The sequence below is a fragment of the Pan troglodytes genome, chromosome 18, assembly GCF_028858775.2.
Source record: "Pan troglodytes isolate AG18354 chromosome 18, NHGRI_mPanTro3-v2.0_pri, whole genome shotgun sequence".
Lineage (NCBI taxonomy): Eukaryota > Metazoa > Chordata > Mammalia > Primates > Hominidae > Pan > Pan troglodytes.
In genome coordinates this window covers 67,278,619-67,304,507 of record NC_072416.2, presented here as the reverse complement: position 1 = coordinate 67,304,507, position 25,889 = coordinate 67,278,619, and the positions used below count along the sequence as shown (strand labels likewise).

General features: G+C 42.2%; 1 protein-coding gene across 1 annotated transcript in view; it reads right to left on the bottom strand.

The window, feature by feature from the left end:
• The window catches only part of SNTB2 (syntrophin beta 2), a 129,634-nt gene that overhangs the window by 52,220 nt on the left and 51,525 nt on the right, over nt 1–25,889 (bottom strand). The window contains exon 2 of the mRNA XM_024349895.3: nt 9,290–9,503. Within this exon, the coding sequence (XP_024205663.1) occupies nt 9,290–9,503 (214 nt within the window). The remainder of the gene's footprint in view (nt 1–9,289; nt 9,504–25,889) is intronic.

Here is a 25,889-nt window from a genome sequence, read left to right as displayed (position 1 = left end):
TCTTTTGCCTCAGCCTCCTGAGTAGTTGTGACTACAGGCACCACCACCATGCCAGGCTAATTTTTTGTATTTTTAGTAGATACGGGGTTTCACCATGTTAGCCAGATGGTTTCGATCTCCTGACCTCGTGATCCGCCCACCTAGGCCTCCCAAAGTGCTGGGGTTACAGGCGTGAGCCACTGTGCACGGCCCTCAAATTTTTTTTTATCAGCCAGGCATGGTGACATACATCTGCAGTCCTAGCTATTAGCGAGGCTGAGGCGGGAGGATCTCTTGAGCACAGGAGTTCGAGGCTAGAGTGAGCTATGATAGTACCACTGTACTCCAGCCTGGGTGACAGAGTGAGATCCTGTCTCTAAAAAATAAATAAATAAAATAAAAAAATAATAAAATAATTTTACGGTGGGATGTGAGATGAATTACAATAAAGACAGAAATGGCCTGGTGAGATTTAATTGAACGCAAGAAGAATGAGACTACACACAGAAGTCATCAGTAGGGACACAGATTACCGGGCAGAAATTCTTCCATCCTAAGAGCCCATTGCAGCCTTGACCATACAGGTCTCAAGTGATCCTCCCACCTCAGCCTCCCAGTTAACTGGGACTACTACAGGTGTGCATCACCACACCCAACTACCTTAAAAAAAAAATTTTTGTAGAGACAGGGTCTCACTATGTTGCCAGGCTGGTCTTGAACTCCTGGGCTCAAGTGACCCTCCTGCCCTGGCCTCCTAAAGTGCTAGGATTACAGGCATGAGCCACTGTGCTTGGTCCCTCTGTATATTTGGGATATCAGTCCTTTATTGGATATGTATTTTGTAAACATTTCTTCCCAATGTGTGGCTTGTCTTTTCATTCTCTTCAGTATCTTTTGCAGGGCTGAAGTTTTAAATTTTAAAGAGGTTCAACTTGTCAAGTTTTTTCTTTATGGATTGTGCGTTTGGGGTTGTATGTAAGAAGTCACCACCAAACTTAAAGGGGATTTTTTAAAAAGCATAATCTTACAAATCCAAGAACAGGAGAGAAGTGACTACAACAAAATTTTGGAAGCTAGTAAAGAGAGGAGTTAAATGACTTAGCTGATTTAAGAAAAGTGGAAAGACCCAAATCCCAGCCAATCCATGTTGGAGAATCCCTAAGAGGCCGGGGAAGCGGTGGTACCAGTTACCTCTGGAAGTGAGAGTAAAGCATGCAGCTTTACTCTGCGTGGTATGCCTGAAAGCCTGTCAGCATTCCCCACATCCAGTGGCCAGTGATTGCCCCACCCTCATTCTAGCAGAAGATTCAGAATCACCCTCATCCCACCAAACTGGGTGGGGGAGGCAATGATGTCCTTATTTCAGATCGTATATCAGGCTGACTATTTTCTAGAGGGACTATTTATTTCCATCTAGTTGCTTTGGCACTGTAACCAGTATAACATCTTTTAAGCACATGCTAAAAGTTCAGCTGCAAAACCTTGACCAGAAATTTCCTTCACTCCTCCTACTGACCTACTTAGCACTACAGATAGGAATCAGTTCATCCTTCTCGAGGCACAGAATGTTCACCTTCTGAAAGTCTTTACACATCATACAATTCTTAGGACAATCTCTCAGACATTCCTCCTTTGACACAGTCTGAGTTCTGAAAATCCTGATGTCTCAGATCCTAGTTATTAATAACTGGAAGAATGGAAAATAAATCTGTTATAAAATAAAACTAAGCCTGATTAAACACAAGTAGATACCGGGACCACTGGGCTGAAAAAAGATGAGAATAGACAGTGAGTTATTTCCCACTGACAGTTAACCAGCTTTTTTGTTTTTGTTTTTGAGACAGAGTCTTGCTCTGTCGCCCAGGCGGGAGTGCAGTGGCACAATCTTGGCTCAATGCAAGCTCCGCCTCCTGGGTTCACGCCATTCTCCTGCCTCAGCCTCCCGAGTAGCTGGGACTACAGGCGCCCGCCACCACGCCCGGCTAATTTTTTGTATTTTTAGTAGAGATGGGGTTTCACCATGTTAACCAGGATGGTCTCAATCTCCTGACCTCGTGATCCACCCGCCTCGGCCTCCCAAAGTGCTGGGATTACAGGTGTGAGGCACCACGCCCGGCCACTTAACCAGTTTTTTATGAAAAGAAAAATTTTGCGATTTTTCTTGAAAAGGGATTGTGAAATAGAAAATTAAATTAAAAGAAACAGCAAAGAAGCTCCAAAATAGGACTGATGAGTCTAGGATCCAAAAGAGTCCACCTTTGAAGAAACCATTAAAACTGACAAAGGGGGCCAGGCGTGGTGGCTCACGCCTGTAATCCCAGCACTTTGGGAGGCCAAGGTGGGTGGATCACGAGGTCAGGAGATCGAGACCATCCTAGCTAACACAGTGAAACCCCATCTCTACTAAAAATACAAAAAATTAGCCGGGCGTGGTGGCGGGCGCCTGCAGTCCCAGCTACTTGGGAGGCTGAGGCAGGAGAATGGCGTGAACCCGGGAGGTGGAGCTTGCAGTGAGCCAAGATCGTGCCACTGCACTCCTGCCTGGGCGACAAAGACTCCATCTCAAAAAAAAAAAAAAAAACTGACAAAGGGGACAAAGTAATTTGTAAAGCCTACTGCTATTTTAAAAGAAAATTCCAATGAAAACTTTGCTAATAAAAATATGGAGACAATCTGCCAGTAATCATTTGGGTCCACAAGGGAGAAGAGGAGACAGCTATGTGTGAAGTTTTGGCCTCTTGTCAAACGAGAGGATTTTCTGAGAAATGCAATTAACATTTTGATCAGATGAATCAAATCAATGTTTAGGTACACAGGATTCTGTAAGTCTAGCTTACTTTACTTCTCCTGTTTAGCAAAGTCTTTGATATAACTTATGTGTTCAACTTAGTAATAATCATATAATTGTACACATTATAAAGGCAAAATTTACCTTTTACATGGAAAATAGCCAATGTGAAGATGACTGAGGCACTGTGAACCAATGCAAAGAACACGGATTTACATTTCCGAAAGGAGTGTTTAAGAACACCTTGTTCTTCCTAAACTTCACACTGCCTACAATACTGATTGCTAAGGAAGGGGCTCATGTTCTCTCCTTGGACTTCATCATTATTTAATAAGTGTTCGCTTTCCAGAATGAAATACGTATAATTACCAGATGCATCAAGATGCATCCAGTGAGGTCTTGAAAACTCAAGGTAGAGGAAGGGAGTAAAATTCCTCTTCCCCTGTACTTACTCATTCTGATCATTAGCACTTTTTACTTTTTCTCAGCTCTACGGAACTAAATCAAAGCAGTAAGGCAGAAAAAAAGGGTATTTCCCTCTAATACCAAACACATTTTTGGTTTAGAAAGTGAAGGCTTTAGATAAGAATGAAGAATGAGCCACAAAAAGATTCCACTATGCACCCATCACAAAGGTAAATATTAAAAAGACTGACACCTTTTGGTGAGGATGTGGAGCAATGGAAACTCTCATATATTGGCAGGAACATAAAATGGCACAATTACTTTGGAAGAAAGTCTGGCAGTTTATTTTTTTATTTTTAGTAGAGATGGGGTTTTGCCATGTTGGGCCGGCTGGTCTCAAACTCCTGACCTCAGGTGATCCACCCGCCTCGACCTCCCAAAGTACTGGAATTACAGGCATGAACCACTGTGCCCAGCCTGGCAGTTTGTTGTTGTTTTTGAGACGGAGTTTCACTCTTGTTGCCCAGGCTGGAGTGTAAGTAATGGTGCGATCTCAGCTCACCACAACCTCCGCCTACCGAGTTCATGCGATTCTCCTCCCTCAGCCTCCCGAGTAGCTGGGATTACAGGCATGAGCCACCACGCCCAGCTAACTTTGTATTTTTAGTAGAGACGGGGTTTCTCCATGTTGGTCAGGCTGGTCTTGAACTCCTGACCTCAGGTGATCTGCCCACCTCGGCCTCCCAAAGTGCTGGGATTACAGGCGTCAGCCACTGTGCCTGGCCTAGTTCCTTTGACCCAGCAATTCCACTCCTACGAATTTACCCAACAGAAATGAAAATGTTTCTGAGGCCTTTAAATCAGAAGAAAAAAAAAATAGGACAGTACAAAAATATTCAGTAACTTTATTAATACTAACTCCACATTGGAAGTTGTTCAAGTGACTATCAATAAAAAACAGATAAACAAATGGATATTTCCTTTAACAGAGCTGAGATAAATTTAAGGACCAATGAGCTCCAAGTTATTTTATTATTTTATTTTTATTTCTTTTTGAGACAGAATCTCACTCTGTCACCTGGTGTGTCCAGGCTGGAGTGCAGTGGCACAATCTCGGCTCACTGCAACCTCCACCTCCCAGGTTCAAGCAATTCCCATGCCTCAGCCTCTTGAGTAGCTGGGATTACAGGTGTGTGCCACCATGCCTGGGCAATTTTTTGTTATTTTTAGTACAGACAGGGTCACAAACTCCTAGCCTCAAGTGATCTGCCCGCCTCAGTCTCCCAAAGTGCTAGGATTACAGGCATGAGCCCCCAGCCCTGAGTTATTTTATAGATATTATTTATTCTCATTCTAAAGTACATAGTTGAGCAGATATTATGTCCATTCTACAGAGAAAACAGGGGAACAGAGAAATTAAGGAACTTATTTAAGGTCACAAGGACACTAACAATGCCTATAATAATAACTTGAGAACTTATTATTGTCTTATTTAATCCTCCTATAATCTTATTTTATACAGGGGAAATGCAAGGCTTGTGGAAAACAAGTAGCTTGACCAACATTACGAAGCCTATCTTCCTAAATTCTATCTTCTCTCATAACTGAGGTCTAATTAGTTAATGGTTCTGTACATTTTTTCTGCCAAGACACACAGATGTTCACATTCCCATGAGTATAGCCAAAGTTATGCATATTTTTTGCAAACTCCTTGTAATCCTACTACTTTTATGTCTAAAAAACGCATGGAAATGCAAGTATAAGTGGTATCAACATAGGAATAACCTTGAATCTCTTCCAATTTATATTTTACAAAAAGCAAATCATTCGCAAAATTTTTTATTTTTTTAAATTTTTTTTTGAGACAGAGTTTTGCAAAGTGCTGCAATCTCAGCTCACTGCAACCTCCACCTCCTGGGTTCAAGCAATTCTCCTATCTCAGCCTCCCAAATAGCTGGGATTACAGGCGTGCACCACCACACCTGGCTAATTTTTGTATTTTTAGTAGAAACGGGGTTTCACCATGTTGGCCAGGCTGGTCTCGAACTCCTGATATCAAGTGATCCACCCACCTTGGCCTCTCAAAGTGCTGGGATTACAGGTGTGAGCCACTGCACCCGGCCAAATTTTGATATCTTAAGTAAAATTAGAACAAGTTACTTTGCAGCATTAAGACTGAGAATCTCAAAACTAGCGTGGATCTTCTAAGACCTTTCCTTATATAGCATGCCATGGTCGAGTAGACTGATCATCTACTGAAAAGGAAGGTATAATGGTACAATTCTTGTGGCCCCAAACTGCCCTCTCCATTTGGTTCTGAAAATCTATTTCACATCTGACCATCACGAAATGTCTTTAGTGTATAAATATGTCAAAGAGAATTCAGCCCCCAAGTTTTAACAAAGACCAAGGTTAACTGGACTTCAATCCTTAGTGAATGACGAAGTAGCACAACGTTTAGCAATACAGCCAAGTCATATCATCTTCTTCCTTCCTTCTTTGCCCACTCCCACAACCCTGGGTTTCTATAGAAACTTTATAACGTTTTGCCTTTTTCTTCAATACCCAGCTACATCAGCAGCACTACAGGTACCTATTCTCAGAAATTATTTATGGCCAGGAGCGGTGGCTCATGCCTGTAATCCCAGCACTTTGGGAGACCAAAGCGAGTAGATTGCTGGAATCTAGGAGTTGGAGACCACTCTGGGCAATGTAGCAAAACCCTGTCTCTACAAAAAATACAAAAATTAGCTGGGCACAGTGGCATGCACCTGCAGTCCCAGCTACTTGGAAGGCTGAAGCAGGGGAATTACTTGAGCCCAGGAGGCAGAGGTTGCAGTGAGCTGAGACCATGCCATTGTACTCTAGCCTAGGCAAGGGGAGTGAAGCCCTGTCTCAAAAAAAAAAAAAAAAAAAAAAAAAAAGAAACGATTTATAACAAAATTGACTCTATACTTTTCTCAGCCTGACAGCTAGTTGACAAATGTAGTTGCAATTTGTTCTTCTTTATCACATCGTTTCTCCATTCTATTTAATTCTCTAAGGCCCCTAACTTTAAAAAAAAAAAAAAAAAAGCCCATGATTAACAGACCAAGGGCTCTATATAAATGTATCTCTTTTTTTCTCTCTGTCTCTCTCTTTTTTTTGTAGAGATAGGGTCTTGTTATGTTGCCCAAGCTGGTCTTAAACTCCTGGCCTCAACCAATCCTTCTGCCTCAGCCTCCCAAAGTATTGGGATGATAGGTGTGAGCCACCACCATGTCTAGCTCAAATGTATCTCATTTGTTTATTTTATTTTATTTTATTTTATTTGAGACAGAGTCTCGTTCTGTCACCCAGACTGGAGTGCAGTGGCGCAATCTCGGCTCACTACAACCTCTGCCTCCCACGTTCAAGCAATTCTCCTGCCTCGGCCTTCCAAGTAGCTGGGATTACAGGTGCCTGCCACCATGCCTGGCTGTTTTGTATTTTTAGTGGAGACAGGGTTTCACCATATTAGCCAGGCTGGTCTTGAACTCCTGAACTGAAGTAATCCACCTGCCTCGGTCTCCCAAAGTGCTGGGATTACAGGCGTGAGCCACCTCGCCCAGCCCAAATTAAATTCTTACTTTATGAAAAGAATATAAAATTCCTTTAAAGATCAAGCTGTGTTGCACTTAGATGATTCAACATACACACAACCTTCCAGAAATAAACCTATATGTAGCACAAAGTAATTTCTACAATGTCTTGAACTTTTAAAACAAAGCCAACAATTTAAATACATCAGATTATAATTTTCAAAATGTGTTTACATAGTAGTCAGTTAAGACTTTTCTTAAGAGACAGGATATTGTTCTGTCACCCAGGCTACAGTGCAGTGGCACAATCCTAGCTCACTGCAGCCCTTGAACTCTTGGGTTCAAGTGATCCTCCCACCTCAGCCTCCCAAGTAGCTAGGACTACAGGTGCATGCCAGTATGCCTGGCTAATTTTTTTTTTTTTAAATGCTGTAGAGGCGAGGTCTCACTGTGTTGCCCAAGTTGGTCTTAAACTTCTGGCTTTTAAGCAATTCTCTAACCCTGGCCTCCCAAAGTGCTGGGATTACAGATGTGAGCCATTGTGCCCAGCTGAGTTAAGACTTTTTAAAAATACTATTTCTTGAGAACCTACTATATGTGCTTGGCTCTGTGTAAGGGCCTTTATAGGTACCATCTCATTTAATCTGCACACTAAGTACCATTATCCCTTTTTTTAAAGATGATGACATGGTGGTGTATGGAAGTGAAGGGACTTGCTCAGAACCCTACTTTGAGCAGGTGACCTAGTTGGGATTCAGACCAAGGTCTGTCTGACTGCAGAGCTCAGTTCATTCCAGCAAACCACATAATATACTACAGAGCAGAAGCTTTAAAGCCTTAAACACCCAAGGAGGCCATTCAGTTTCTTGGTGTCTTCTGCGCTCCATTCCATCCTGATCAGGGACCTGGCTGTGCATTAAGATCAGAGGAGACCATAATAGTGAAAACACATTATAAAAAGTCTGTCCTTAACTATGTCTTTGGGCAAGTTATTTTCATCTTTTTTCCACTAATCTCTAACCTAACATTCGGTCTACCAGTGCCACTTCATTGAGTTAATGAAGACAAAGTTATAGAACACATATGATTATAGAACTAGGAGGGACATCAGAAATTATCCAATCTAATTTTCTCATTTTGCAAATGAGGAAACTGAGGTCAAGGGAAGCTAACTTGCCAGAGTCACACTGCTGGTTGATTCAGCCAGAACCATAATGCAGACCTCTAACTCTATACTACCTACAGTATAAGGAATTTCCATCTAAGGAGATATTTAAAAATTTATCTTTAACAAGACTTTTTTTTTAATATATATATATTTTTTATTACACTTTAAGTTTTAGGGTACACGTGCACATTGTGCAGGTTAGTTACATATGTATACATGTGCCATGCTGGTGCGCTGCACCCACTAACTCGTCATCTAGCATTAGGTATATCTCCCAATGCTATCCCTCCCCCCTCCCCCCACCCCACCACAGTCCCCAGAGTGTGATATTCCCCTTCCTGTGTCTATGTGATCTCATTGTTCAATTCCCACCTATGAGTGAGAAATGGATAAATTCCTCGACACATACACTCTCCCAAGACTAAACCAGGAAGAAGTTGAATCTCTGAATAGACCAATAACAGGAGCTGAAATTGTGGCAATAATCAATAGTTTACCAACCAAAAAGAGTCCAGGACCAGATGGATTCACAGCCGAATTCTACCAGAGGTACAAGGAGGAACTGGTACCATTCCTTCTGAAACTATTCCAATCAATAGAAAAAGAGGGAATCCTCCCTAACTCATTTTATGAGGCCAGCATCATTCTGATACCAAAGCCGGGCAGAGACACAACCAAAAAAGAGAATTTTAGACCAATATCCTTGATGAACATTGATGCAAAAATCCTCAATAAAATACTGGCAAAACGAATCCAGCAGCACATCAAAAAGCTTATCCACCATGATCAAGTGGGCTTCATCCCTGGGATGCAAGGCTGGTTCAATATACGCAAATCAATAAATGTAATCCAGCATATAAACAGAGCCAAAGACAAAAACCACATGATTATCTCAATAGATGCAGAAAAAGCCTTTGACAAAATTCAACAACCCTTCATGCTAAAAACTCTCAATAAATTAGGTATTGATGGGATGTATTTCAAAATAATAAGAGCTATCTATGACAAACCCACAGCCAATATCATACTGAATGGACTTCTTTCAATTATAAAGTAATACATATTCAAAGTGAAAAAAGTAATAACAACATTACAGAACGACATAAAAGGAAGAAAAGATGCCCCCTCTTTCTTTCACCCCTTTAGTCTTATTTGACACCCTAGAGGTAAAGCCATTAACAGTTTCTTGTGTGTCTGTTCAAAATTTTTTCTACACATATACATGTATATATGTAGAATAACTTAAAATGTGGAACCCCAAAAATGCATCTCTCACCTCAGACAGATGTTTTCCTCTATATAACTGAGTTAACAGAGTCATATAATACTGCAACATGTCCTTAAGTTTGTAAAGCTGTAGGTATGATGTTCTTGTTAGCTACACCTCACCTGTTTTCCAGATCCGGCATGCTTAGGTTTCTAGCAGCAAAGCACATTTTGAGAGGGATGATCTTCCTGTCCTTGGTGCTGTTCTGGTGTTTTGGCGAACCAGAGTCCTCACTGCCACTAAAGCTTGGTGACTGGGGGGCTGCACCTTCCCACGGCAGATCTGATACTAATGATGGCTTCTTGATATATGGTGTTACTTCTCGGATGAACTTGACTATGAACAAAAAAATCAAAGAAGAAGGTTAGTAATTTTGCTTCCTATAATAAATGATAACTAAAGTATTCACATACATGCTATATCCATAACAAAGTGGAGGAAATAGCTGGGCGCGGTGGCTCACTCCTGTAATCCCAGCACTTTGGGAGGCCGAGGCGGGTGGATCACTTGAGGTCAGGAGTTCAAGGCCAGCCTGGTCAACGTAGTGAAACCCCGTCTCTACCAAAAATACAAAAAATTAGGTGAGCGTGGTGGCATGCGCCTGTAGTCCCAACTACTCAGGAAGCTGAGGCAGGAGAATTGCTTGAACCCAGAAGGCGGTGGCTGCAGTGAGATTGTGCCACTGCACTCCAGCCTGGGCGACAGAGCAAGACTCTGCCTCAAAAACAAACAAACAAACAAACAAACAAAAAATGGGGGAAAAAAGTAAGTTAAAGAGCCATGAATCCCCTGGAGATAGATTCTAAGACAGACCCATCTAGGCTTTAGATGACTCAACCTTTAGAAACTTCTCCATACTTCTACCCACTGGTTCCCTGTCTTCTCAAGCCATATAGAACAAACTTAATCTCTCTTCTACATGAGAACTCTGTAATTATCTGAAGACAGATTTTTCTCTTCTCTCTCCTCCCCATACTAAGCTAAGTATTTCTATTTCCATTCAACTCAATCAACTTTTATTAGCTACCTACCAAGTGTTGGGAATTAGGCTAGCCAGTAAAGACACAAGGGCAAATGAGCCATGGATTCTATCCCTCAAGGAATGCCCAGCCTTGCAGGGGAGACAGCTATGTAAACAGGCCATTACAGTTCTTAAAATCAAGTGCAAAAATAAAGTATATTCAAGATAAGGTATGATCTAATAAGCACAAAGCCAACTCAACTGATCCCCCTTGCTTGTTCAAAATACTCTATTTCCATTAATGTGGCCCCAAATGAAAATCAAGCTTTTAGTAGAGTAGATAGGAAGCTTTTTTAAGTTCAAATTTAAAACTCATAAAATACTTGTTTTACTTCAGTCATGACTACAATTACTGTCACTTGAGGCATGGTGTTCTTGTTTCAAAAACTAGACAAACTGGCTGGGCACAGTGGTACACACAGTTTCTCCTGTGAATAGGTAACACATGCACATAAAACAAAACTCAAGAGGTATAAAAGGTTTTATAATAAAAGTCCAGATTTCTAGCTACCCTGTCTCCATTCCTAGAGGCAACGATTCAAAGAGATGCCTGGTATGCTAAGCATGTATGAAAATAAACACATACACATGCGTGTATATCTGATCATACATATGGTAGTACATTATGCTTACCGTGCTGCACCTTAGTTTTTTTATTTAATAAGGTTGATAGTCTTTTATAGGCCTAATAGTTGATAGCTCATTCTACAGCATGATGTGGTCATAGAGATGCCTTTGGAATCAAGAAGACCTTGTTCAAATCCTAACTGTGCTTGCTACTCAAAGCTATGTGACCGCACTTAACTGTTCTGAGGTCCTCATCTACAAAATGGGAGTAACACTAAGCAAATAAAAATTTCAGGCACATACTAAACATTCAATAAATACAGTAGGCACCTTTCTTTTTCCTTCCCTAAATTAGAAAGTTAGAGAAGAGTTAAAAAATTTTAATGGTAATCAGTAGAAGAGTTAAAGTTATTTTCTTATACATTATTAAAAAAGATTTACTGAAATTAAGTATAATAATAAAAAATATAACAATTCCAATGCTAGAATTTAGATGTAGTATATCTCTGTGCTTTTTGTGCATAGTTATAATACACGTGCTTCTGGGTAGCTGCCTCAGGTCACCAAGGAGATTTTTTTACCCTAGAAAAATCAGCAGGAGTGCAGTCAGTATAACCCTTGAGCAGCTGACTCAAGCATTTCAATACATACTTCAGCTTTATGCTTTGAAGGACTTTGGCAGAAATTCCTAAGGTTTCCAGTTACTGCAAATGGCAGAGGCATGCTTTTTGAACATTTAAGGCAGTACACTATTGGGCTACCAACTGGAGGAAATTAAAGACATTCTAAATGAATTCTTGAATAATATAGTGGTTAGAAAGAACCCTTAACGATCTACTCAGTTCATTCAATCACACAGTAGCATCACTGCACTGATTACTACACACATCCTAAAACAAAAACAGACATACACATACAATTTATGTATTGCCTTATTAAAAGAGCAATGAATTTTATCTGAGTTGATGGCAATGCAGTCCGTACCCCCATCTAATTAGCCATCCAGAATGGCTGAAGAGCTGTGGATGGACATCTGTTTCTATGTTTGGGAATGGCAAAAAGTTAACAGTCTTCTGTTTTAATCCTATGTTAAGGCCTTAACCTGGACACGTGGCTGGATAAGCAGAGCCTTTACACCCCCACATGGAGCTTTCAGTTCAACTCAGAATCCACAACATATTTCAGAATCATTTCATTTTTCCTGAGAGTTGAAGATAATCCTCAAAATAATTTAATTAAACACTGATGTTTACAAACTGTTTTGAGTGTTCAGATGCTGAAGCTAATTTTCTTTCTTCCATTCATGTATCCCTTTTTTTTTTTTTTAAGATGCAGTCTCACTCTGTCGCCCAGGCTGGAGTGCAGTGGCACAATCTCAGCTCACTGCAAACTCCGCCTCCTGGGTTTCACGCCATTCTCCTGCCTCAGCCTCCCCAGTAACTGGGACTACAGGCGCCCGCCACCACGCCCGGCTAATTTTTTGTATTTTTAGTAGAGACGGGGTTTCACTGTGCTAGCCAGGATGGTCTCGATCTCCAGACCTCGTGATCCACCCGCCTTGGCCTCCCAAAGTGCTGGGATAACAGGTTTGAGCCACCATGCCCGGCCTCACGTATCCCTTTTACTGAACGTGAAGGTGGCTTCCTCCCACCCCAAAAGCATTACTGTGATCCCTTCTCTTCTTTAGAGTGACAAAAACACATACATGTACTGCACACATGTACCTGTAAAGATGTCTGGAAGGAACTTAATCAAAATATCAATAGTGCTTATATACAGGTGTAGGATTGCATTTTTTTCTTTATGTTGTTCTGTATATTTAAAATTTTTGTTAAGTCCATAGTATTTATTTTAAAAACTTATTTAAGAAATGAAGAAAACTTATTCTGAGACCTTGTTCAAACTCTATCTTAATTTTATTTTTGAGACAGGGTCTCACTCTGTCCCTCAGGTTGGAGTGCAGTGGCACAATCATAGCTCACTGTAACCTCAAATTCTTGGGTTCAAGTGATCCTGCCTCAGCCTCCTGAGTAGCTGCAACTATAGGCACACACCAACACATCTGGCTAACTTTTTAATTTTTTGTAGAGACAAGGTCTTGCTATTTTGCCCAGGCTGATCTCAAACTCCTGGCTTCAAGCAAGCCTCCCGCCTTAGCCTCTCAAAGCATTGGGATTACAAGCATGAGCCACCACCCAGCCTCTTGCTCAAACTTTAAACATGAAAGACATGTAAACGGAAATCTTGAGGCTTCAAAAACTATAATGCAGGGGATAGGATCCAAAATCCAACTGATTCTTACTGAATTCTAAGCTCTAATGAATAAGGTTATGAAGAGTTCCATGTTTGGGGCATGAGGCAGCATCTGATTTTAAACTGAATGCAAGTGGCTTCTTTTTTTTTTTTTTTTTTTGAGACAAGGTCTGGCTCTATCACCCAGGCTGAAGTGCAGTGGCATGATCTCAGCTCACTGCAACCTCCGCCTCCTGGGCTCAAACCATCCTCCCATCTTAGCCTCCTGAGTGGCTGAGACCACAGGTGCACACCACCATACCCACCTAATTTTTGTATTTTTAGTAGAGACAGGGTTTTGCCATGTTGCCCAGGCTGGTCTCTAATTGGTGAGCTCAAACAATCCACCCGCCTTGGCCTCCCGAAGGGCTGGGATTATAGGTATGAGCCACTGCACCCCACCTGTTAAGTGGCTTTTTTTTTTTTTTAGTAGAGACGGGGTTTCACCATGTTGGCCAGACTGCTTGCCAACTCCTGACCTCAAGTGATCTGCCCACCTCGGAGTCTCCCAAAGTGCTGGGATTACAGGCTTGAGCCACCACGCCCACCCTGGCTTTTTAAAGCTTATCTAGGCTGGTGCTGAGCATGGTGGCTCACACCTGTAATCCCAGCACTTTGGGAGGCCGAGGTGGGTGGATCACGAGGTCAGGAGTTCAAGACCCGTCTGGCCAAGATGGTGAAACCCCATCTCTACTAAAAAATATAAAAATTTGCCGGGTGCGGTGGCAGGCACCTGTAATCCCAGCTATTGGGGAGGCTGAGGCAGGAGAATTGCTTGAACCCAGGTGGCAGAGGTTGCAGTGAGCTGAGATTGTGCCACTGCACTCCAGCCTGGGCTAGAAAGTGAAGCTCCATCACAAAAAAAAAAAAAAAAAAAAGCTTATCCAGGCCGGGCATGGTGGCTCATACCTGTAATCCCAGCACTTTGGGAGGCCGAGGCGAGTGGATCACTTGAGGTCAGGAGTTCGAGACCAGCCTGGCCAACATGGCGAAAGTCCATCTCTACTAAAAATACAAAATTAGCCAGGTGTGGTGGCGGGCACCTGTAATCCCAGCTACTTAGGAGGCTGAGGCAGGAGAACTGCTTGAACCCGGGAGGCAGAGGTTACAGTGAGCCAAGGTCATGCCATTGCACTCCAGCCTGGACAACAAGAGCAAAACTCCATCTCAAACAAACAAACAAATAAACAAAACAAAACAAAAACCTTATCCAAAAAGATACATAATAGGGCAGACACAGCCTATGGCTGCAAACACACATATTTGGATAAATGGATCAACCTCTTTTATAAACATCAACTTCTCATATAATCGTTATGTTCCTCTTTATCTCTAACTCTTACCTTTTTCATGCTCCAACTGGTGATCTTTACTATGAGTTTAAGTGAAACTAAGTTAGTCACACAACATTATTTCCCCTGCTTTTGCAAGCAAGTTTGTTCCTGGATTATTCTCAGAGTGGAATATCTGGCTGTGTATTTTGCACAGGAATGAGTTATGTTGACAGTCACTGTTAAAGTATTCTCTCAGGAGGATTCTCTCCAACCTCATCCCAAGCTCCTCTCTCAAGTCAGGAGGCTGATAAATGACCACCAAAAACACGAGGAAGGAATTGCTTTGCTTTGAGTAAAAAGCCTTTTACATTCTCAACTTGCAGGTGTCTTTCAGCTCAAGTCTCCTGGCCATTTGGGGTTTGAGTAGACTGCAGTCTAGAGTCTGGTGACATGAACCTTGAATGAGTTCAGAGTGACTCTTTCACTCTTCCTCTTCATTCTAAAATAACATAGCAAATTCACTAATTTATTGAGCTCCTACTATATACCAGGAACTGTTTTAGGCATGTAGAATTATTAGCCAGTGAATAAAATATGCAAAAAATAATAATGTAATTAATAATTTAATGAAATTCTAGAGAAATGAAAACTTACATTCACACAAAAGCCTGTACACTAATGTTCTTAGCAGCTCTATTCATAAGTACCACAGCTGGAAACAACCCAAATTTCCTTCAATGGAAGTGAATGGATAAACTGTGATACAGCTATAGAATAGAACACTATTCAGAAATAAAAAGGAGCAAACTATTTATAACTCAGTAACTTGGATGAATCTGAAAGGCATTATACCAGTCTCAAAAGTTGTATGACCCCATTATTGAAAAGAAAAAAATATATGATGAAAAATTCAGTGGTTTCTAGCCAGGCGCCGTGGCTCATGCCTGTAATCCCAGCACTTTGAGAGGCTAAAGTGAGCAGATCACTTGAGGTTAGGAGTTCAAGACCAGCCTGGCCAACATGGTGAAACCCCACCTCTGCTAAAAATACAAAAATTAGCCAGGCATAGTGGTGCACGCCTGTAAGCCCAGCTACTCAGGAGGCTGGGGCAGGAGGCTTGAACCCAGGAGGCAGAGGTTGCAGTGAGCTGAGATTGCGCCACTGCACTCCAGCCTGGGCAACAGAGTGAGACCCTGCCTTGACTAAATAAATAAATAAATAAATAAAAATAAATTCAGTGGTTTCTAAGGGTTAGGGGTGAGAAGGGATATGATTATAAAGGGATATAGCACAACAGAGTTTTCTGAAACCATGGAACGGTCCTGTATCCTGATTGTGGTGACAGTTACAAGAATTTATGTATGTGTCCAGATTCATAGAACTGTATACCTTAAGGGGAAAAAATTCAATTGTACAGTATGATAATTACAAAATAAAATAAGTAAATTATACAGTATATTGGAAGATGTTAAGTGTAATGGGAAAAGGAAATACAGCAAGGGAAGGGGTCAGAAATGCTGCCCAGGGTGTCAGTTTGTAAATTTTAAATATGGTAGTTAGGGTAAGCCATTAATAAGATGTTTGAACAAAGACTTTAGGAGATGGGGGAGTTGGCCATGCAAATATCTGGGAGAAACATTCCAGCCAGGGAGACAGTGTTAGGACAGTAACAGGAGTTACTAACAGGAGTGTTAGACAGTAAGGAGACCCAGAGTAACTGGAGCTGGGTAAGTGAGGGGGACAGAGTAGTAAATGGGGTCACAAAGGTAACGGGGCTGGGAGGCAGACCATGTACGGCCTTTTAGGTCATGGCAAGGACTTTGGCTTTTATTCTGAAACAGGAAGCTATTGGGAGATTTTCAGGAGCAAGTGACCACTATGTTGAAATTAGAACAAAAGAAGGCCAAGGCAAAAGCAGGAAGACCAGCTGGCAGGTTAACAGGGATGGGAGATGATAGGAGTTGGACCAGGGGAATAGTAGTGGAGGTGGTGAGAAGTGGTCAGATTCTACATCAGATTACATAAGGGGGTGGCAAAAAGAAGAGTCAAGGATAATGTCAAGATTTTTGTCCCGAACAACTAGAAGGATAGCGTTCCCCTTGACAGCTTTAGAAGAAAGATCAGGAACTTGAGACATGCATTAGACAATCAAGTCTAACAGGCAGCTAGATATATAAGTCTGCAGTTCAGGAAATGGGTGTAGGCTAAAAACATAAATTTGGGAGCTATTAGCATATAGTTGCTATTTAATGCCATGAAACTGGATAAGATCACTGTATCAGTCAGGATCCCAGCAGGAAACGATAGTAAGGGATTTAATAAAGGGACAACTTATGAAGGTGTGGGCAGAGTGCAGGGAAACCACATGGAAAAATAGAGTGTAGTATCCCATGGCTATTAGCTGTTTCCACATGTAGGCCTGAAGGAAATAGGAAAGAGAGTGGGTACCAAACCCAGAAGAAAAGAGCCCTACAGAGATGGATGTGAGAGGAGCAGTGACTTTCAGTCAATTCAGCCAGATTGCAGTGACCTGCGAATTGGGCGCCAAGGGGATAAATGCTCCAACCTCACCCTCCTCCTTCTTTCTCTCCAATGTCCTATTGGGGCTCTACATTGGCCAAACCCAACAAAAACCAAAGGCCAAGGAAGTCTGCTGATGTTGTCCACGCAGGTCAGCGTCTGGGACAGATGGCATGTAGAGAAGGAGCGGACCTAGAAGAGACAATGGAAAACTTCCAGCACAAGCAAGGAAGTGAGTACGGAAGAGAAAGCAGACACTCCACTATCAAAGGGCTGGGGAGAAAAGGAGGTAGGCAGAAGATCCACGAAACACAAGTGCTCCATAGAAATAATGGCTTAACAGGCATGGTGGCTCATGCCGGTAATCCCAGCACTTTGGGAGGCCGAGGCAGGAGGATCACCTGAGGTCGGGAGTTCAAGACCAGCCTGACCACATGGAGAAACTCCGTCTCTACTCAAAAAATACAAAATTAGCCAGGCATGGTGGCACATGCCTGTAATCCCAGCTACTCGGGAGGCTGAGGCAGGAGAATCACTTGAACCAGGGAGGCGGAGGTTGCAGTGAGCCAAGATCGCACCATTGCACTCCAGCCTGGGTAACAGAGCAAAACTCTGCATCAAAAAAAAAAAAAAAAAAAAAAAAAAAAGAAAGAAAGAAAGAAAGAAAGAAAAAAAAAGAAATGCTGGCCTAAAATAGTACCAAGTTTACCCAAACTGAAAAAGCACTCCCTTGACCTGATCAACCCAGACTTGGCTCTTCCCTCCCTTCACCATTCCTTGAAAATCAAAACAAAACAATTTCTGCTTATTGTTTCTATTTTCTCCTTTCACTCCTTAATCTCTTCTGAATTAAAACAGCATTCTAAAGGGTTATCAATGTTTTCTTACCCAATCCAAAGGCCCTTTCTCAATCCTTATGCTCGACCATTCCAATATGTATGGCAATGCACTCTACCAGCTGTTTTGTATTCCTTCTTTCTGGCCATTTATTTTTTAAGTGCCTTTTTTCTCCTCCTATCCCTATAATCCAGGTGTTCCCTAAGGCTCTGATTTTAGCACTTCTCACTTTATCCTCTCATCCCTGTCAGCTTTCTGCTGGATCTCCAGTTTGACACAGCTCTCTAGAACCAATATCTCCTGTTGGCCCCAATCCCACCACCTGGGTGCTGCCCCATCCTTCAGATTCAACATATCCAAACAAGAACTAATCTTCATTATCCTTTATCCCCTGCTCCTGTGCTCACTCTTGTAGTTATAAGGATTAGCATCATCATCTTTCTCGCTACCCAGGATCTAAACCAGTACTATAGTTAGCCTGGTGTGAAGCACACTCTTCTGTATTTTATTAAAGGTTGCCCAGGTGGTTAATTCTCATGCTCGATCAAGGTTTGGAAAATGCTTCTCTAAACCTTTGCAGACCACTCCCTGTCCCTACCCGCTACATCTAATCAGGTGCCAAATCACATCTGAAATTATTCTCTAGCCTACCTACTCCCCTCAGTTTCCACTGCCAACATGCCTTGGTTAACTCAGACCAGCCACTGTAATGGCTGCTGCTGCTGCTTTTTTTTTTTTTTTTTTTGTAATTGTAAAATATACACAACATAAAGTTTACTATTTTAACCATATTTTTTACATGTACAGTTCAGTGCATTAAGTATTCACATTGTTGTGAAACCACAACCACCAGCCATCTCCAGAACTTTTTCATTTTCCCAAACTGAAACTCTATACCCACTAAACAATTACTCCCCATTCCCCTATCCCCTGGCAACCACCATTCTACTTTCTGTCCTTATGAGTTTGACTACTCTAGGTACCTCACATAGGTGGACTCATACAATAGTTGTCCTTTTGTATCTGTACTGGCCTCTTAACTGATCTCCTTGCCCAGACCCTCTTCCCTTCTCTCATGCCTTTACACAAGGTTGCCAGGTTGATTGTCCTAGACCCCAACTCATACCAGGCCACTCCCGATTTAAAAGAGTCTCTATGGTTTGCTATTGCCTAAGGAATGTAGTCTAAAGTCTTGTGTATAAATTCATCTTTCCAACCATCTCTTCTCTTCTGTCCCCTCAAATATCTTACTAAACTGCTTGCACAAGAAAACCCACCAAAAGATTTCAAGCATAACCACAGGCCACCACAACCCAGTAAACTACTTGCAGAAAGGTATACTCTGACTTTTCCTGTGTCCTTATTTATATTGATTCCCTCACTTCTTCACTTCCATGTGTCCAAATCATACCCATTTCCCAAAGCACATCTCAAATTCCACCTCTATTAATCCTAATGCGAAAGTAATGGGAGCTTACTAAGATGTAGCACAGATAAACCAGTAATTCTATATATATCTAATGCGACTGCATCCACACAACTCCAAGAACAGTTGTAGAAGTGGTAGCTAACGGGTTCAAACTCACCACAATTCCAGGATATTTGAAGAAACTTAGTACAGCAGCTGATGTGCCCCTGATATTGGTCAGACAGAAATTTCCTCATTATAGGCCTGAAAGCAGAGAAAAAAATTCCTGGTACTATGTTGTTAGCCCTGGGGATACAGCAGTTTGAAGCTGTCATATTGGTGCCAGGGTTTTTTGTTTTGTTTTCTTTCTTTCTGCTCCCCACTTCCCGCCTTTCTTCCTTTCCCTTCCTTTTAGTTCCCCCCTCCCCGACTTTGGCCTCATTTCTAGGACTCTCGCAGGTATTCTGAAGGACATTTACAGTGATTAAAGTCTCTAAAAAACTCCACCTTTCTCCACCTATATAGAAACTACAGAGAAAAGCCTAGAGTTCTGAAAGGCATTCACATTGGCTAATGCTTGAACAAAATGTTACTCAATATTGTTTCAATAATATGGATACACACTATAGGGGTTTTGAGATAACCACTTAACATTTATGCTTAGGATAGTTCTAGGCCCAGGAAGTGAACAAGAAGGGAAGACACCCATTCACCTATTCTACGTAAAATTAAAACTGGCTAAGATGTTCCAAACCACTCATCAGAACCAAGTTGAAGGCCGGGCACGGTGGCTCATGCCTGTAATCCTACCACTTTGGGAAAAAAAAAAAAAAATTAGCTGGGCACGGTGGCGTGCGCCTGTAATCCCAGCTACTCAGGAGGCTGAGGCAAGAGCATTGCTTGAAACCAGGCGACAGAGGCTGCAGTGAGCCAAAATTGCGCCACACACTCCAGCCTGGGAGAGACTCCGTCTCAAAAAATAAATAAATAAATAAATAAAGAACCAAGTTGAGAGCCGGGCGCAGTGGCTCACACCTGTAATCCCAACATTTTGGGAGGCCAGAGCGGGTGGATCACCTGAGGTCAGGTGTTCGAGACCAGCCTGGCCAACATGGTGAAACCCCGTCTCTACTAAAAATATAAAAATTAGCTGGGCATGGTGACGGGCATCTGTAATCCTAGCTACCTGGGAGGCTGAGGCAGAAGAATTGCTTGAACCTGGGAGGTGGAAGATGCAGTCAGACAAGATCATGCCACTGCACTCCAGCCTAGGTGACAGAGCGAGACTTGGTCTCGAAAAAAAAAAAAAAATACCAAGTTGTATAACACATAACGTCTTCTGCATCTCCGTACTCCGGTTTTGTTCCTTTCCTTATCAGTTGTTTGAGAACAGCCATTAAAGCTAATCTTTATTGGCTGGCCTTATTCTTTCCTTTCAGATAATTAAACTGGAAATACTGAAAAGAAAAAGAAAATAAATACAAAAATTCCTAATTACACTGTATTTTCTTCCAGACTTTTTAGTCCCACACTTAACAAAGGAACAAACATTTCTCCATGTTATACAAACTCTTCACAAGTATCATTTAAAAATAGCTATATAGTATTCCATATTGTATGTTTACCATAATTTATTTAGGCATTCCCTAATTATTGGCCACTTAGTTTTTTGGGTTCTTGTGAAACAAAATCTCACTCTCTTGCCCAGGCTGGAGTCCAGTGGTACAACCACGGCTCACTACAGCCTCAATCTCCCAGGCTTAAGCGATCCTCCCACCTTAGGCTCCCTAGTAGCTGGGATTACAGGCGCACACCACAGCACCCAGCTAATTTTTGTAACTTTTTTGTAGAGACAGGGTTTCGCCATGTTGCCCATGCTGGTCTTGAACTCCTAGGCTCAAGCAATCTGCTGCTTCGGCCTACCAAAGTGCTGGGATTATAGGCGGAGTCACCATGCCTGGCCCTTGTTTTTTTCTTTTTTCCTTTTTTTAAAAGAGACAGAGTCTCACTTTGTTGTCCAGGTCGGAGTGCAGTGGCACAATCATAGCTCATTCTGTTGTCCAGGCGGGACTGCAGGGGCACAATCATAGCTCACTGCAGCCTCAAACTCCTAGGCTCAAGGGATCTTCTTGCCTCAGCCGCTTGAGTAATTAGGACTACAGGTATGCACCACTGTACCTGGCTAGTTTTTTTTGTTTTTTGCAAAAACAGTGGGGTCTCGCTATGTTGCCAAGGATGGTCTTGAACTTCTGGCCTCAAGTGATCCTTCTGCCTTAGCCTCCCAAAGTGCTGGGATTACAAGTATTGAGACACCACACTTGGCAAGAGAACTTAGTTTAGTTAACACTACACTGAACATCTTTTTCAGCAGAGAAATTACTGGGTCAAAGTAATATTTAAGCATCATGGTAAGTACTGCCAAATTCCTCCCCCCTAAAATCTGTATCATTTTTATGCTCCCACCTGCCATATATAAGCATGTCCATGTCAGTACACTTGCCAACATGAAGTAATCCCACTTAAAATAACCCTTGCTATTTTAATAGGTGAAAAATGGTATATATGCCCACCCAATCTTGATCTCCTGTCTCAACAAATGCAGGATATTATTATTTTCTTCTACTTAAAACCAGGAAATCCATGTCTCTTAATGCTTTTATTTTGTCTGAAGAACTGGGAGGGGTGATTTGTGATAACAGTGGAGAGTTACAGGACAGTCACCAGAACCTCATATCTCACACAAATTGAATTTGAGTTCTTGATGTACCAGCATATCTAAAGTCACTCTTAATTTCCCTTTATTGCCTTGTCATTTAACTCTGTGAAGTTAGTTCCTTTCCTCTTGCTAGGCATGAGGGGGGAAAAGTTGTCAACAAGAAAACCAAGCATGCCCTAAGAAGCAGTAGTGTCTCCCAGATTTCTAAGATGTGATTTAGGTTTATGGTGATCTTGGAATTTTCAGTTCAGTTCATTATCCATCTTTCCTTCTCTGTTCCAACTTAAGCTCTGGTCCAAATCAATAAAAGTAGGAGAAATATCCTTTTTTGAAGATCTCAAATTACTACTGGGATAACAAAAAAATTCAAGTATAATTTTAAACCTCTGAGCTATAGTGAAATAAGTCCAAAGAAACCAAAAAATAAGGTAGCTCTGAAATTTGTCCCCAGCAATTAAAATTTCAGGACTTAAAAATTATGGCCTTTTGGCTGGGGGCGGTAGCTCACACCTGTAATCCCAGCACTTTGGGAGGCTGAGGTGGGCGGATCACGAGGTCAAGAAATCGAGACCATCCTGGCCAACATGGTGAAACCCCATCTCTACTAAAAATACAAACATTAGCTGGGTGTGTTGGCGCACGCCTGTAGTCCCAGCTACTCGGGAGGCTGAGGCAAGAGAATCGCTTGAACCCGGGAGGCAGAGGTTGCAACGAGCCGAGATGGGGCCACTGCACTCCAGCCTGGCAACAGAGTGAGACTCCGTCTCCAAAAAAAAAAAAAAAAAAAAAAAAAGGCCACACCGTGCCTCACACCTGTAATCCCAGCACTTTGGGAGGCTGAGGCGGGCAGATCACAAGGTCAGGAGATTGAGACCATCCTGGCTAACATGGTGAAACCCCGTCTCTACTAAAAATACAAAAAATTAGCCAGGCGTGGTGGCAGGCACCTGTAGTCCCACTTACTCGGGAGGCTGAGGCAGGAGAATGGCGTGAACCTAGGAGGCGGAGGTTGCAGTGAGCCGAGATCACACCACTGCGCTCCAGCCTGGGTGAAAGAGCAAGACTCCATCTCAAAAAAAAAAAAGAAAAAAGAAAAAATTATGGCCTTTTACAATGAATTTATACAAACCGGCAAAAAAAAGCCCCAGTATTTTTTAGGCCTCATCGAAGTCTAACTTGAATATCTATTACTTTTATACAAAAGTATTAGCCTTCATGCTTTTATATATAGAAATGTAGAATAACAAGCAAGACTGAAATAATTTGGGGCTTTAGACTATCTACTGTATAAATTCTCCTTGGTAAACTTCTTTAACTACTGATCTAATATGGTAAACTAGTTCTTGGTCATTTATAAAGTAAAAATTTCTTAATTGAATTTAAAAAGTGTTTTTTCTTTGGAATGTTTCCTCAAACTACAAAAGAATATGCAAGCTTCTCAATCTTTTATAAAAAATGTTTTAAATATCTTGAGTTTGCATTTTGAAATGTTTTTGTAAGGAAGACAGCTACCAGTAAATTTCCCTGTGGAAATTGCCATATAGTAGGTGTGTTTGTTTAAAATTCTTTATATAAATTAATTGAAAATCTGGGAGACACTGCATCTGAACAATCACTTCAAATTACATATTTTTCTTTGGTTTTTAGGATTAAGATTTATATTTATTTTCTAGGCTACATCTGTTTTGTTTGTTCATTTGTTTTGAGATGGAGTTTCACTCCTGCTGCCCAGGCTGGAATGCAATGGCATTATCTCGGCTCACTGCAACCTCTGCCTCCCGGGTTCAAGCGATTCTCCTGCCTCAGCCTCCCGAGTAGCTGGGACTACAGGCATGCGCCACCATGCCCAGCTAATTTTGTATGTTTTAGTTGAGACGGGGTTTCTCCATGTTGGCCAGGCTGGTCTCCAACTCCCCACCTCAGATGATCTGCCTGCCTTAGCCTCCCAAAGTGCTGGGATTACAGGCATGAGCCACCTCGTCCGTGGGCCACATCTTTTTTAAAAGTCAATTCTAAGCTTTATACTTCTCTCCCCTAAATAGCAGCACTGCTTTATGTGAAACAATGTTACAACTTGTTTTGCATCCTTCTGCTTACTTCAAAACACACAAAGCAAATGAGAAGATTGTTGACAGTGACAGTAAAAAAGTTTAGACTCTATATAGGATTAGAAAAGATAAGACTTTATTTAATTTCATTTTCACTAAGGCAGCCGCAATGAGAAAGGCAGTTTGCATAAGAAACGGGTTGGTGCTGGGCGCGGTGGCTCATGCCTGTAATCCCAGCACTTTGGGAGGCCGAGGCGGGCGGATCACGAGGTCAGGAGATCGAGACCATCCTGGCTAACACAGTGAAAGCCCATCTCTACTGAAAATACAAACATTAGCTGGGTGTGTTGGCACACGCCTGTAGTCCCAGCTACTCGGGAGGCTGAGGGAGGAGAATGGCGTGAACCCGGGAGGCGGAGCTTGCAGTGAGCAGAGATCATGCCACTGCACTCCAGCCGGGCCCACAGAGCAAGACTCTGTCTCAAAAAAAAAAAAAAAAAAAAGAAACGGGTTGGTTAGGAATAATTTATATTCCTTGTAGTCTCCTGCTCAAATATTAGAGGCTACTTTTTGAAAAAATGAACCCGGCCAGGCGCAGTGGCTCATGCCTGTAATCCCAGCACTTTGGGAGGCTGAGGTGGGTGGATCACAAGGTCAGGAGTTGGAGACCAGCTTGGTCAACATGGTGAAACCCCATCTCTACTAAAAATACAAAAAATTAGCCAGGCGTGGTGGTAGGTGTTTGTAATCCCAGCTACTCAGAAGGCTGAGGCAGGAGACTCACTTGAACCTGGTAGGCAGAGGTTATCTTCAGCCGAGATTGCGCCGTTGCACTCCAGCCTGGGAGACAGAGCGAAACTCCGTCTCAAAAAGAAAAAAAAAAAAGACTCATATACTATAAAATTAAGGGTATCAGAATTATTGGTAAGTGATTAAAGCAAGCTCTAAGTTTTATATATTAAAAAAAGTATATCTAGATCAGTATGTTAATAAAGTGCTCAAGAAAATATGCCAATTTGCTAATAATGGTCACATTTGTGAGTGCAATTACAGGAACTTCCATTTTAGAAATTAAGCATTTCTATAATGTTTGGACTTTCTATAATAAACATGTGCTCTGTAATAAATTATTATAAAGTTAACTTTTAAATACATGCCATCGGGCCAGATGCAGTGGCTCAGGCCTGTAATCCCAGCACTTTGGGAGGCCAATAAGGGAGGACTGCTTCAGGCCAAGAGTCTGAAACCAGCCTGGGCAATATACTAGGACCATGTATCTACAAAAAAATTTAAAATTAGCCAGGCATGGTAGCACATGCCTGTAGTCCCAGCTACTCAGGAGGCTGAGGCAGGAGAATCCCTTGAGCCAGGAGTTCAAGGCTGAAGTGAGTTTTGTTTTTTTTTTTTTTTTGAGACAGGGTCTTGCTCCTGTCACCCAGGCTGGAGTGCAGTGGCATGATCTTGGCTCACTGCAACCTCTGCCTCCCAGGTTCAAGTGATTCTCCTGCCTCAGCCTCCCAAGTAGCTGAGACTACAGGCGTGTGCCACTATGCCCAGATAATTTTTGTATTTTTAGCAGAGGCGGGGTTTCACCAAGCTGGTTGGCCAGGATGGTCTCAATCTCTTGACCTCGTGATCCGCCCACCTCGGCCTCCCAAAGTGCTGGGATCATAGGTGTGAGCCACCGCACCAGACCTGAAGTGAGCTATTACTGCACCACTACACTTCAGCCTGGGTGACAGAGTAAGACCATGTCTCTTAAAAAAAAAAAAAATTCAGGCAGGCCACAGTGGCTCACACCTGTAATCCCAGCACTTTGGGAGGCCAAGGAGGGTGGATCACTTGAGCCCAGGAGTTCAAGACCAGCCTGGGCAACATGGCAAAATCCTATCTCTACAAAAAATTAAAAAAATAGCCAGGTGTGATGGCACGTGCCTGTAGTTCCAGCCACCCAGGAGGCTGAAGTGGGAGGATCACCTGAGCCTGGGTGGCTGAGGCTACAGTGTCTTGATCGTGCCACTGCACTCCAGCCTGAATGA